This window comes from Scardinius erythrophthalmus, assembly GCF_964197995.2.
Source record: "Scardinius erythrophthalmus genome assembly, chromosome: 17".
Lineage (NCBI taxonomy): Eukaryota > Metazoa > Chordata > Actinopteri > Cypriniformes > Leuciscidae > Scardinius > Scardinius erythrophthalmus.
In genome coordinates, this window is record NC_138237.1 from 15,475,073 (window position 1) to 15,489,373 (window position 14,301).

Here is a 14,301-nt window from a genome sequence, read left to right on the forward strand (position 1 = left end):
AATACGTTGTTTATATTTTGCAAGTATTTCTGATCGTCATAATTTTTAGCAAATATTATTATAAAAATGTAGCTATATTATACATTATGTGGCATTAAAGAGGTATTAAAATATAACATAGATATGCCATTATATTAAGCAAAGACTATATATATATATATATATATATATATATTATAAATGATATTTGCTGATATTTCTATAATTAATAAAAAAAATTCTCAGTATAAATAGGGTCAATATAAATATATATTTTTAAATAGCCTTTTAAGAAATCAAATAGCCTACACTGCTGAACAATAACCTATAATTTTTATTCTAAAATATTTTTCCCTATATTTTCCTACATTTGACAATTTTATGATCTACAAACACAATAATTTACAAATTCGTTTATGTTTTACAAACAAGTAAGTTATCATGGATTTTAGACAATGTAAAAATGTCACTTAGCACTACAATAACATTTACTTTATTATGATGAAAACACCCTGAGATGGCTTGAAAAACACAAACAAACCATATATTGCTGTAATCATATGGTATTGTTAATAAACGTCTTCACGTTTCATCAGTCAAAACTTTTCAGTTGTTTTATTCAGCTACAGGGATAGCTGGATACCTTTGACCAAATAAGGGATTTCCTGGAATGTCATAAGTTATTACTTCCATGAGTCCATTTTGGACTTTCTGGATAGAGTGCCCTCTGGCTTCCAGTATGAGTGGAGATTATTCATGGATCGTTTAGGATGAGAATAAAATGCTTGCCAATATCTTGTCCGTTGAATTTAAATCTAGATGTATTTACATTGTCCCATGAGAACCTCTACGTGAACTCACTTTCCCGAAAAAAGGGGGCGAATTTACGTTTTATTAAAAGTGCAGAGGACTTAGATTATAGAAATAAGAAAATCAACATATAATCTCAGTGGGAATAAAATAAAGAAGAATAAAGGAGTCGCACTATTACTACTAAAGAGCAAATGGCTTGGCGTTGGACATAGCGCGCCAATGCGCATGCGCACAACGCTCCGTCCGTGTACCTCATCTCTGTGCTGCTGCCCAGCCTCCAAACAAGCGACGAGCCACTAGGATCTCCACACGCTTGCCCCTTTCCTAAAGCCCCTGAGTGAGTAATGTACTACATTTTTAATTAAACAACATATTTTAACATTGTAATTCGCCTTCCATGTCAAAATTGTAATATTGTTCGCGTTCAATTAGTGAGTCTCACGAGAAGCCGTTAGCAAGTGGCTAGTTGTTTTCAACAAAGCGACAGTACAACAAAGCCTCTCTGAAGTAACATGACCAAATTAGCTCGTTCACTCGCTAAGCAGTTATATGCCTCTTTATTTAGCTATAATTTATTTGTATGTATTACGGGTGGGTGTGAATCAATAATAGAGGCTCGGGAAGGTGTTGAGACGGTCAGCGTGGATGCTAACTCTGTTAGCCAGCTGTAGCTGCGCGCCATCTTTATATGTGTGACTGACTCTGTGCTAAAGCTAATCAGCTGCTCGTTCTGCGCGCCGGTTCTATTTTCTCTTGTGCAGATAAACCAGGAGGCTGTTTATTTTATACATATGCTGGTTAATGGCTATATTTGTGACGGGAGGCTGGAGTTATGCAATATAAAGGCTGCGTTGGAAATAATTCATTTTGATTACATTTTCTCCTAGTCGCGGCATGGGTGTGCAGCAGTTAGATGATAATTAATCTAATGTTTGTTTTAGCCGTTTTGGGTGTTGATACTCTAGTAAACGTGAGTTTTTAAAATAAAAATAAAATGCATATTTTTAAAGGGAACAATTAATTTTATTTTGAAACGGTGAGTGGACCTAGTCCAGTGAGGCGGCATGATTGTTTACGCGGTAACGTAATGCTGCGACTACTGCTGTCGTTTCACACATGTAAACTCATTAATATTTGCTGATGAAAATAAATTTTAAGTTGTAGTTTTCACCATTCTGTCATAATTTTTTTATACCCAAGGTGAACTTTCTGTGTTGCGAAAAAGTCTCAGTCACTATTTACTTCCATTTCATCCTCCATACCATAAAAGTGAATGGTGACTGAGACGTCATTCTGCTCCTTTTGTATTCCTGAGAAAAGTCATGCTGGCTTGAAACTGCTGAAGAATTAAATCATGACAGAATTTTCTTAATAAATGCTTTCAGGGAAGGGTTAGAAAACGGGGTGTTATTTGACATGTCAAGAACATAATCCATCATTATAGCATTTCCAGGTCGGAATGAATGTCCATGTTATTACCTGTCAGCACGCTCAGTTTATAATAGCTCAGCTTGTACACATGTATGGGATTCTTTACAAATTGAGTTGTCAGTGCTTAGGTTTTGTGTATGGACAATTGGAGGCTTGTTATTATAATTCGGGAAATGATTCTTAAAGTTGGCATGACATGGTATATGTCATAACTCAATCTTCTGGTGAAGCCACACATCTCTGTGGTGATGTGTGCTTGATTTCTCTAATCATTTGGTTCGCTTACCCTTTCTTAAAATGAACTGCAAGCTCACATTCAGTTCTGCCTCCAATCAAGTGATCACTGGTGGATAAAACCAAGTTCCTGCTCTACATTTTTATTCCTTTCCCTGAAAATGTTTAACTAAGATATTCATTCCGTTCACAATATGGAAAAGATCTGTCGCTACATTAGTTTCATTGTGCCTTAAAGTATGAACTATTTTAATATAATTGCAGTATTGTTTGTCTTTTAACATCATAAAGCTTTTAAATGCATTGGTAAGCGTTTGTTCTGACTTGTGTTATGTTTCTTGTTTTTTAGAGGTCAAAGGTTGGGTCCTGCAATGGGATGTGGTCTCTCTCAGATGACTGAAGAGCTAAAAGAGAGAGAAACTGAAAAGCATAAAGAGAAATCAAATTGAAAATAAGTCTGCCTGTGCAGAATAATTAAGACCCCTTTCCCCCCCATTAAGCTGTTTTCCCCCTCTTTGCCAAAATGTCAACGGTCACTTCAGCAACCCCAGAGCCTCCTGCAGTTGCCAACCCTCCTCCGCCTGAAGTGACTAACCCTACCAAACCTGGCCGCAAGACTAACCAGCTGCAGTACATGCAAAATGTAGTTGTAAAGACGCTGTGGAGGCACCAATTTGCATGGCCTTTCTACCAGCCTGTTGATGCTGTTAAGCTTGGTCTTCCGGTGAGTGGTTATAGCTGTTTTAGCATCCATCATTTTGAATAATCATAAATCTAGGCTCTGTTTTCCCTCGAGCATGAGAGCTTGTCAATTAGTTGATCCTTATTGATTTTTATATTAATGTGATGTTGAAAGATGTTCTGCTTCTTTTTGGTGTCCAGGACTATCACAAGATCATAAAGAGCCCAATGGACATGGGCACCATCAAGAAAAGACTTGAGAGCGTGTACTACTGGAGTGCAAGCGAGTGTATGCAGGACTTCAACACAATGTTCACAAACTGTTATATATATAACAAGGTATGGCTTGGCTCAATCCGTTTTAAAAGTTCAGGGATGAGGCTGCTTTGGCAAATCCAATTCATTCTTGTTTGCTTTCTCAGCCAACAGATGACATTGTGTTGATGGCACAAGCATTAGAGAAGATCTTCCTTCAGAAAGTGGCCCTGATGCCTCAGGAAGAGGTTGAGCTTCTTCCTCCTGCTCCGAAGGGTAAAGGGCGCAAACCAGCTGGACCTGGTAAAATTGAAATTGTCTGAATGACGAATAATGTTCTGTGTTCATACGCAAGTAAAAACAAATTGTTATTTTTCTAATTATACAAATGCAGGTCAGCAGGATGTGTCCGTCTCCTCTGGCTCACCCACTTCTGTTTTCCCTGATGCCACCTCACCGAGTTCAGAGACAGCGGTCGCATCTCCAGTTCCAGCTCCAGCTCCCACGATCACCCCTAGCTTACCAGCTGTGCAAAACACAACCGCTGCCGCCATGATACCCGCCATGCCTCCGTCGCAACCCATGGTCAAAGTAAGTTGCAGGACCTCTTAAAGGGGAATGATTATGCAAAATTCACTTTTATGTTGTTTTTGAACATATTTGTGTGTCCGCTGTGTGTGTACACAACCACCCTATTGTGGTAAAAAGCCATCCACTCCGTTTGGTATTTTCCCCATAAATGTAAAACAGTGTCTCAAAATGAGCAGTTCAGGAATGTACTCCAATGTGATGTCACATTGGATCAGGCCCCCCCCACGACTGGCAACGGAGACTGCAACATTAGCTTAGCTCCTCCCCTCAGTGAGCTGTACACAGTCCGCCATGTTTATCTCCTCGCCAGAGCATTTAAGAAATCTATTCTAATTAAAGCTACTAGTTGTTCAATCAGGAGCAGTGAGTGATTTTAATTTTTTTTCTTTTATTAATTCATATTAAAGGGGTGGTTCGTGATTTTTGACATCGGACCTCATTTTTAAGTCAGCCTGGTTGTTATTCATCAGTGGAGACATTTTTTAAAAAAAATTATCCAGTCCTTATATTTGGATAGTTAGCCGATGCTAGGCTAGCGCGAGTCAAGGGTAGATGTTAGCCAGCCATTAAAAACCGTTTTACCCACTCTACAGTGCACCAAACGCAAATCAATTATAACACTAGACTATCGATGCAAATGTACGTTGAGAGAATAATGTTAGAAATCAAACTTACCGTTCATCTCAATGATCCCAAAGGAACTAGTTTCTCAGCAGCTGCGGAATTTTACTTTGCTCCAGTTAGTAATGCGGCAAAAAGTAAACACAGAAAAGAAGCGCACTACAGTGAGTGCAGTACATGTGTGTACCGGCTCACTCGGTTGCCTAGGTAATCAATATCACTCCGCTGCTGCTGTAGACAAGGCTTATGATTACAGGGAACAAATTATAACTAATGCAATGTGATGAAAGGTAAGTTTGATTTCTAACATTATTCTCTCAACGGACATTTGCATCGATAGTCTAGTGTTATAATTGATTTGCGTTTGGTGCACTGTGGAGTGGGTAAAACGGTTTTTAATGGCTGGCTAACATCTACCCTTGACTCGCGCTAGCCTAGCATCGGCTAACTATCCAAAATATAAGGACTGGATAATTTTTAAAAAAAAATGTCTCCACTGATGAAAAACAACCAGGCTGACTTAAAAATTAGGTCCGATGTCAAAAATCCCGAACCACCCCTTTAACAGAATATACAGCAGTAGGTACTGTATATTATGCTGCTGTCACTTTAATACATATATATCTAATTTACCCATGCGGTTTCTTTCCCTGTGGTTTGTTCACATACTTAGCCAACTGTTTATGTGAATTTTGTGTGTATTTGACAGACTTACTGTACATCTTTTGAAAAGGGCATACTAGGTCCCCATTAAAGTATCACAAGATAAATGCAGTGGCAGTGCCTAACCACTGGCTTTGTGTTTCTCCATGTGTGGTTTGTTCTGTTTCCTAGAAGAAGGGGGTAAAGAGGAAAGCAGACACAACCACCCCTACTACCTCTGCCATCACCGCGAGCAGGAGTCAGTCGCCCACCCCTCCTTTAGAAGGCAAAGAGGGAAAAGTGGCATCCAGGCGAGAGAGCACTGGTCGGCCCATCAAACCACCTAAAAAGGATTTTGAAGATGGTGAACTAGGCGTGCATGGAGGCAAAAAGGGCAGGCTTTCAGAGCAACTCAAGTACTGCGAGGTCATCCTTAAAGAAATGCTCTCCAAAAAACACGCTGCATATGCCTGGCCTTTTTATAAGCCCGTCGACGCGGAGGCTCTTGAGCTACATGACTACCATGACATAATCAAACACCCCATGGACTTAAGCACAGTGAAAGTATGTTGATTTTGCATAAAAAGCTGTTATAATGCCTTGATTTTTATTGTTACAAGTGATCAAGTATTGCAGTTTAGTGCTAGTTTTTGAATTAATTTTGGAAATTTTCCCCCACTGCTTGCAGAAAAAAATGGACAGTCGAGAGTACCAGGATGCACAGAGTTTTGCTGCAGATGTCAGATTAATGTTCTCAAATTGTTACAAGTACAACCCACCTGATCATGAGGTGGTCGCTATGGCCAGAAAGCTGCAGGTGAGGTCTCTCCCCCCACCCATTTGGCAATCTCTCCTTTTACACACCTTTAATTTCATTATTTCAAAAGAATTATTGAATAGTTTAGTGACATTTTTCTTCTTTCTTTTCTCTCAGGATGTCTTTGAAATGCGTTTTGCAAAGATGCCTGATGAGCCAGTGGAAGTGGCTGGGGCAGGCGGTGTAGGCGGGGCCGGTGTGGTCAGTAAGAGTACTGTCAGCAGTGAGAGCAGTGGCGACTCCTCTACCTCTGACAGCTCCGACTCCGAGGAGGAGAGGGCCACCCGGCTCGCCGAGCTGCAGGAACAGGTGGGTGCGGAACAGGTGGGTTTCAAAACAAGGATCAAGTACCCTTAATCTCTCCAGGCTCAGAGATGTTCTCTCAGGCCTCTTGATATGTCAACCTTTCTGATTATCCTTTTCAAACTACACCCACATGACTGTTTCAATCAATGCTTTTGCTCTGTAAGACCTAGAGGGGCTTCCACTTAAAATAACTCTCTCTGTTTTCAGTTTGGATTGTGTACTGATACGTAGAGCTGCGTTTTAGCCCTCTACCGCAACCAGCTGCATATATTGCTTTGCATTAAATTCCTAAATGTAGATGTAGCATTTTTTTGTGTGGCTTTGTTTCTCTTACTGTAGCACTATATCATATTTTCTTCCCTTGCCATTTTTTTTACCAGTGTATCTCTTTGGAGCACCCCATTGGTAGCAGACAGGGGATAAAAAACGGGTGCACCAAGAATAATCAGGTGATTTTATTTTTTTATTTCCCTGTCCCTGCCTATGAACATTGTGTATTAGCTATACTAGTTGCTTTCATTATTTGTATTAGATGGTCAAGCGCATGATATGGATAGTGAGATCAGCGGTAGAGGGTTAAAAGCAGCAGAAAAATATTGACTTTGTTGGGTGGAGTTGGGAACCCAGCTGTGTGGGTGTATAGGATGGAAGTGCTGAAAGTTGTGGGAATGAATAGATAAGTGTGTGTTGTATGTGAAATGTCTTTGTTCATGTTGGCTTGCTTTGCATTTAGACAAACTATTGCTAGTTCCAGAAGACAATTAGAGGTTCTAACTGCCCTTTATCCACATGTATGCCTTTAAAGCATTTTAATGTGACCTGGATTTCAGAAATGTTTTCATAGGATGAGCCAACAGTCTCATTCTGTGCTTCAACATTTAGCATGGCTGTGTGGTTAATAGGTGTGAAAAAAATCCCGTATTGTCACAATTCACTGTTTTGGGTTGTTGTGTAATTACCAGATATGTTGCCTTGCATTGAATTGGAAAGTATACACATAACGATTATCCATTTTGTAAAATTTTATTGTTGGTATTTTCAATTAGCCATAAACGGTCACAATAGATGCCACATTGTAAAATTACAGACATTTCGTGAAATCTTGTCAGGATATATAGTGTATCTGGCCATTGTGAGGCACTAGTAAGCAGCAAAAGCATTGCTAGACACAAGCATGCCATTATATTTTAAATTATGTACTTTTTATGGAACTGTTTCACCTCTAGTAGTAAAGGGCAGAATTGTTTCTGAAACCTTAGGTACTATTTCCTTTCATTCTGTTTTTCTGAAATACACCCTGTACTTGGAATCACAGGAAAAAACGGACATGAATGATTTTTTGTTGTTAAAAAGAATCTGGGTAGGGAGTTTGTTTATTTATTTATTTATTTCAGTAATGACAGTTGTTTTGCATTTGTTTTGTTCCATAATTCATGAACAAATGTAAATGTCTTGTACAATAAGTGATGCTTTTCCTGACTTTGAGCAAATCACTAACACCCCCTTCTTGGCTCTCCCCAGCTGAAAGCTGTCCACGAACAGCTAGCCGCTCTTTCTCAGGCCCCTGTAAGTAAACCAAAGAAAAAGAAAGAGAAGAAAGAAAAGGATAAGAAAAAGAAAGAGATCAAGCTCAACAAATCCAAGCCAGAGGAGAAAGGCAAGCCAGTACAGCCACCGAAACCAGCCCAGCAGAAAAAGGGCCCTGCCAGAAAGGCTAACAGCACTGTTCCAGGCAACAGGTTTGCTTCTTTTTGAGCTGTTCTGGTTTTGTATTGTAACTTGAGTTTGAAACAATCAATTAAGCTATAAAGTGTTTCTGCTCTATGATTGTAACAGGCAACCAAAGAAGGGTGGCAGAGGGCCAGGCTACGAGTCTGACGAGGAGATGTCACTCCCCATGACGTACGACGAGAAACGGCAACTTAGCCTCGACATCAACCGGCTTCCTGGAGAGAAGTTGGGTAGGGTGGTCCACATCATTCAGTCCAGAGAGCCTTCGCTGCGGGATTCCAACCCTGACGAAATCGAAATAGATTTTGAGACGCTCAAACCTTCCACTTTACGTGAGCTGGAGCGATATGTCAAGTCCTGTTTACAGAAGAAACAGAGGAAACCTCCACGTAAGTGCACATTCTTGGCCAACACGCATAGCTAAATGCCAGACGGCACTGCTGTCGCTTTTTGTGATTAATGCTAAATGGGCACCATAAATGTAAGGATTTGGCATTCTCAACACAAGGCAGTGTAATCATTTTTTTAACAAAAAGATAAACAAGTCAGCACAGCTACTAAATGTGACCTGATCCAGCAAAATGAGTCACAGTGACCCAAATTTCAAAATTTAGATTTTGGTATTAATGGAAAGAGGAGACCATAAGCTTTCAAATGATATCCTAGATATCCTATCAAAACGGAGATACCAACAATTAAATATTGGGTTAAAATAAATCAAACACATTGTAATGGATTCTCCTTGCAGATAAATACACTCACAGAATAATTGCACTCACTCACATCCATACACGATAAATACCACAGGGCTGTCGCTGTCATCAGAGGATGACACGTCTCCGTCTCCAGATCCAAAAAAATCACTGACTAGCCTTAGCCACTCTTGATGACCAGCAGCAGAGCTTAGGTTAGATAGAAGCCTCCAGTGAGTTCAACGCTTTTGGTGACTTTTTGGCGACTTTGCTCTCTTTTGACAGCGACATTTCTCAAAGTAATAATATTTAATCTTTCTGAGGAGATCTGCTAGCTTGTTTACACAGAGCGCTGCGAGTCTGACAGGAGGATGGCTGGACCAATCGCGTGCCGGTCAGTCTAAATGGGGCTTCCCATTGACAAATGATCAGCGTTTGTGTACTTTTCTAAGCTTTTTGATTGGTTCTATACAACGTGTAACACCATATTTGGAGAGCAGAGACGTTTGAGGGGATTCCCGGGAAATGCTCAGAGGTGACGAGAGGAGTTGAGAAAAGCAATATTAATTTCCAGCGAATTTAGTAAAACTTTGTAAACTTTAATAGTCATTTAAATACCTTTACTCAATTATCTGGACTACGAAACTTTAGGAGATTATTTTTGAATGTCTGTTCTTTGAAATTTAGCACAAAAATTCCACATAATCGGCCCATATCTTAAAATGGAACGTTGCGACTTCCGACTCATTTCGCCAGATCGGGTCACAAATGAATACCATGAATGAGAGAAATTGTTGTTCCTCTAAACTAATTAATAAGGTGAAGATCCTTATAATATTATACATCAAACAAATGAATGACAGATTATCTGTTATTAAACAAACAGCATCATTTCTGTTACCTCTAATGTAAATTAGAAATATACTGATAATATACAACAATGCCAAGGTTACTGGACAAAGGTTTGGTTAAGTGATATTTACATTCCACGTGGTTGAATGAGCAGTCCGATGGCGGTGACGTCTTCCGCCAGTTGTGCTGGGTGACAGTTCAGTGGGAAAAGGAGCCAGAATCCATTTCAGCAACCTTAAACATGAAGCTCTGTGGGATGCTGATCTCCTGGAGCACCAAAAGGGGACCGAAAATCTGGAACACGCAGATGAGGCCCTGAAGTAGGTGCAGAAGGTCCTTAACAACCTGGAACATGCAGACGAAGGGACTTTGAAGTGAGGGTTTTGCTCTCCTGAGCATAACGTTGTTGCAAATGTGTCTGTATATGTCTTTGCCTCTCTGGGCCAGACACTCAGAACTTGGTCAATCCGCTTTTTTCTCTCTGACATGGAGACTCGGGATGTGCTATAGTTGTTTCTGTCTCGCTGGACGAAGACTCTGAATGTAGTGTTTGTTAATGTACCTTTCCTCACAAACTGGAGGGCTCAGAACGTGGTTCTAACTGTTGCTGCCTCACAAGCTGTAGACTCAGAGCATGTAATCTGTGTCTGTTACACCTTTTGCAGGCTGGAGACTCAGGACGTTGTATCTTTTACAGTCTCTCTAGATAGGTGACTCAGAACTTTGATCAGAATCTTTGCCTTCCCTGTTTTGGGCCGGAGCCTGAGAAAAAGGAGTGTATGTTGAAACTGCATATTTATCCCTTTCTGAGGAGGAGATTGCAAGTTGGAGCTTCTCCATTCCAGTTCTCCATTCCATTTCTCACTTTCCAAACCACCACCAGAATACCTTTGGCAATGTTCTAAATAGATAGAAAAAGATTAAACTGTCATGCATGCATTCAGTTGCACATTAACAACTGAATTTGTTTAGGATGTTGCACTACAAATAGCTGTCATTGAGGATACTTATTTCTAATGGATGTTTTGGAGTTTACATTCTTTTTAAGGTTTCCAAACATAGTTATGAATGGATTTGGATGGATCATTGTGACCTACCTTTGTTTCAGCCACTACTGCTGTATACAAAAGGTCCTTAACTCTTTCCCCGCCAGCGTTAAAAAAAAAAAGTTGCCAGCCACCTGCAGCATTTTTGATAATTTTCACAAATATTTCATGGCCCCCAGAATATTTTGGTGTATGAATATCTGAACTTGCAATATATCAAAAGGAAGAACAGACCCTCTGCTTTTAAACAAAAAAATGTGTTTTAAACTTAGCCTGTGTTTTGATCAGGAGATCAATGAGAAGTCCTGCCCTTCCTGCGCTTGAGGTGTCTGTCAATTGTCCTAGCATCCTTATCTGATGGTATTGGACATTTTGTTTGTGCCAGTCCACCAAGACCTAGTCGAAATTTAGCAAACCTTTCTCCACTGTTGCAATTAGAGAGGGGCCCTGCCATAAAACTGGGCCCTGGAATGTGCCGTTCACAACACGCTTGGGTCGTTTTCAAAATATGGTGACTATATAAAACTGATGGTGTTTTTTTTATCATCATTAAATACATTGCTAATCATGGTCACACGTTACCATAAGGTTCATTAGTTAACATTAATGTATCAACTAACATGAACTAACAATGAGCAAAACATTTGTTACAGTATTTATTCATCTTTGTTAATGTTAGTTAATAAAAATCCAGCTGTTCATTGTTTGTTCATGTTAGTTCACAGTGGGTTAACTAATAACACATACAACCTTTGATTTTAATAATGTATTTGTAAATGTTGAAATTAATATTAACTAAGATTAATAAATGCTGTAGAAGTATTGTTTATTCTTAGTTCATGGTAACCTTATTGTAAAGTGTTACCCTAATCAATCACTAAGGACAACTTGACATTTGTTCTTTTTTTCACAAGGTTTTTTTTTTTTTTTGGAATGCAAATATAAAGTTTGTTGGTTTCAGTAACATTTGTGTTTGTCTCTTTGGTCTCAGAGAAAGGAGGCTCGGGCCCCTCTCGGCTCAGCGGCAGCAGCAGTTCCTCAGACTCGGGCAGCAGCAGCTCCAGTGGCTCCACTTCAGACAGCAGTGACTCCGACTGAACACTTTTTATTTACTTTTTTATTTTAAAAAAAAAAACATTGTATGCAGTCAAGGTTATTTCTCCTCTGAGACTTTTTATAAGAAAAGAGACAATAAAAATGCATCATGTCAGAACATTTTTTTCTTTTGGAAATGTCATGAAGAAAATTACAGATAAAAAAGCAAACTAATAAATTGCTTTTTATTTCCACTGACTCTGAAAGGGATGTCCAAATGTCAATCTTCAACGAGAGGAAGTCTTGAAGCATACTTTACAGTTCCAGTTCTCTTCTTTGGCGTCCTGGTAATGTTGTATGTTGCCATTGCAAACTTAAGCCATCCCATCTCACCAGAGAGTGCGGAAAACAGAAAGCTCACATTCTTCTCTCCTGAGTTCACTTTTGCACCAGTCTGTTGTATTTATTGGTGTTTTTTTTTGTGTGTTTTTTGTTGCTGTGGCCTGATATTTCCCCATTGGGCGCTGTGCCATTATTGATTTTTTTTATTTTTATTATTTGTTCCTCATATTAATGTCCTCTCGTAAACTAAAAAGTGTCTGAAAATCATGCCTTTCCCAATAGTCACAAATCTTTTAAATGGTATGGGGAACAAATTGCTTTAATTAGCATAACTAGCTCTTTAAAGTTAATTTGGCCATTATTATAGCTGTAGAACAATTATACAACAATCTCACACTCTCCAGCTAATACATGTATGGTAGAGGAAAATATTTTCATGGGAATCAAGTAGATTTGATGGTTTGCTTCAGATGCTTTGCAATGACGTGAACATGTAATTCAGTCAGCTGGACTTGCGGACTTCCTGTTTTATTAAACGTCTTGGTCAGCAATAAATATACTGAGTTTCAAATAGTTTCACCTCTGACTGGCATTTGTACATCAGATAACTTTGAATGAGACTGGGTGTGTTGGTCATGTGGACACTGACACCTGGAAGCAGTAAATGTTATCTGGATCTTGATCTTTACTGCCATATTGTTATAAATCAAATGACGATGCATTTCTTACTGTTTTGACAATGATAGTTAAATCACAGAGTCTTCCTCTTCTCATGCTCTTACAAAATTGATTCATGAATGTAAGTCTACAGTAGATCTTATAATAGTACACAGTTCAATCATTTGGGTTTTGAATGAGTTGTTTTCCCTTAGAAGTTTTCTAGCTAATCCTCATGTGGATTGCTTTTCTATCCAACAATGCGTTTGATTATTTCCGGATGTGTTTGTAAGATATTGTAATGTCCTCCCTGACTTTTTTTTTTTTTTTAACAGTTGAAAGTATTGCAAAGGGATCTGGTGTTTATTTCATTTTCTGACACATTTGGTTTATGGGCAGCTGTTAAGAAGTCTTTTTAACCCGTTGCAAAATCATTTAATTTTGTAGTAATTTTGACAAATCCAAAATTCATGAAGGACATGTTTCTTTCAGACTAATTAAAACACTAATAGATGTAGTCAAATCAATTATTTTTAAATTGTAGTAATGGTATTCATGGTTTCGTTGTTGTCTGTTGTTTGAGAGCGCATGACTGCAACACTTCCCTGAATCACTTCTGAGTGTCTGATACAAAGTCCTATCCAGTTTCTTTTAATGTTTTCTTTTAGATACAGACTGAAAAGAAAAAATATATGACTATATAGATAAAAAATTATATATATTCACAAACTAATTTCATTTTAGGCCCTGTTTTGAAAAGAAAGTTCTTTTTATATTTAAAACAAAAAGTTTGCTTTTTATCTTTGACATGCATGCTGATTTATTGTATTTTTCTTATACATATTTTTTGAGCTGTTTATAGTTATACTTATGTAAATGTCAGTCAACAAATTCAAGAATACAGTGTGAGTAGATTTAGGCTTGTTTATTGCGATACGGGCCAGAGGTTTGAGATGTTGAGTTGGGAGGCAGTAGTAGAAGCTAACATTTGATGTAATTGGAATGTCTTGTACACCGGGGTAAAAAAATTTTTTTCATAAAATAAATGACAAAATGCCTTTATTTTGTGTTTACTTTCAATTTTTGCTCTTTTTTTTTTTTTTGTGGACATGCCTTTTTGCAGTTTTGTCAGTATGCTACCATAAAAAAAACTTTATGAACTATGATATGAATAATTTATGCTTTCATAATTTGATTAGTTTTAAGAATTGGTAAAACTAGTAATATTTTTCACCGTTTGAGGACAGGACCACTGAAGTACCGCCTCTGACCACTAGATGGGAATGGTGTTCCATTTCTCCTGGAGTTGCTTATGTCTGGTATGGTTACAAGAGGATTATTGTAAAACATTTTTTTACATATTATGCTAACAGAAGTTTTATAATAATAGAAAAAAGTAATGGGTAAAACTGGAGTGATACTGGCCCAATCATTTATTCAATTACACACGCATACTATGCATGTATCTGGTTTTAGTCACTTTCTGAGGGAAGGAACATGTGACTTTGTTGCTGCAGGGTTTAGAACATGGTGCCCACTCACAAGAGAGACCAAGATGGATTAATGCTTTTAGTAT

General features: G+C 38.5%; 1 protein-coding gene and 1 long non-coding RNA gene across 17 annotated transcripts in view; one reads left to right on the top strand and one right to left on the bottom strand.

The window, feature by feature from the left end:
* LOC308705915 overlaps positions 1–14,301 on the bottom strand; it is a 468,550-nt gene that overhangs the window by 403,093 nt on the left and 51,156 nt on the right. The window lies entirely within an intron of this gene.
* Positions 785–13,890, top strand: brd3a (bromodomain containing 3a). Of its 16 annotated transcripts, none has more exons than XM_081391771.1 (12): positions 785–1,129; positions 2,807–3,181; positions 3,340–3,477; positions 3,561–3,669; positions 3,788–3,984; positions 5,440–5,811; positions 5,936–6,064; positions 6,182–6,388; positions 6,751–6,819; positions 7,892–8,109; positions 8,207–8,490; positions 11,683–13,890. In XM_081391771.1, exons 2-12 carry the CDS (start codon positions 2,981–2,983, stop codon positions 11,787–11,789), a joined length of 2,031 nt encoding a protein of 676 aa, XP_081247897.1. In that variant the 5' UTR covers positions 785–1,129; positions 2,807–2,980; the 3' UTR covers positions 11,790–13,890. The 16 variants fall into 16 exon arrangements, with proteins under 16 accessions (XP_081247897.1, XP_081247886.1, XP_081247895.1 ...); XM_081391760.1 differs by having other exon boundaries at positions 1,003–1,129; positions 3,561–3,696; XM_081391769.1 differs by having other exon boundaries at positions 1,004–1,129; positions 3,561–3,696; positions 6,182–6,373.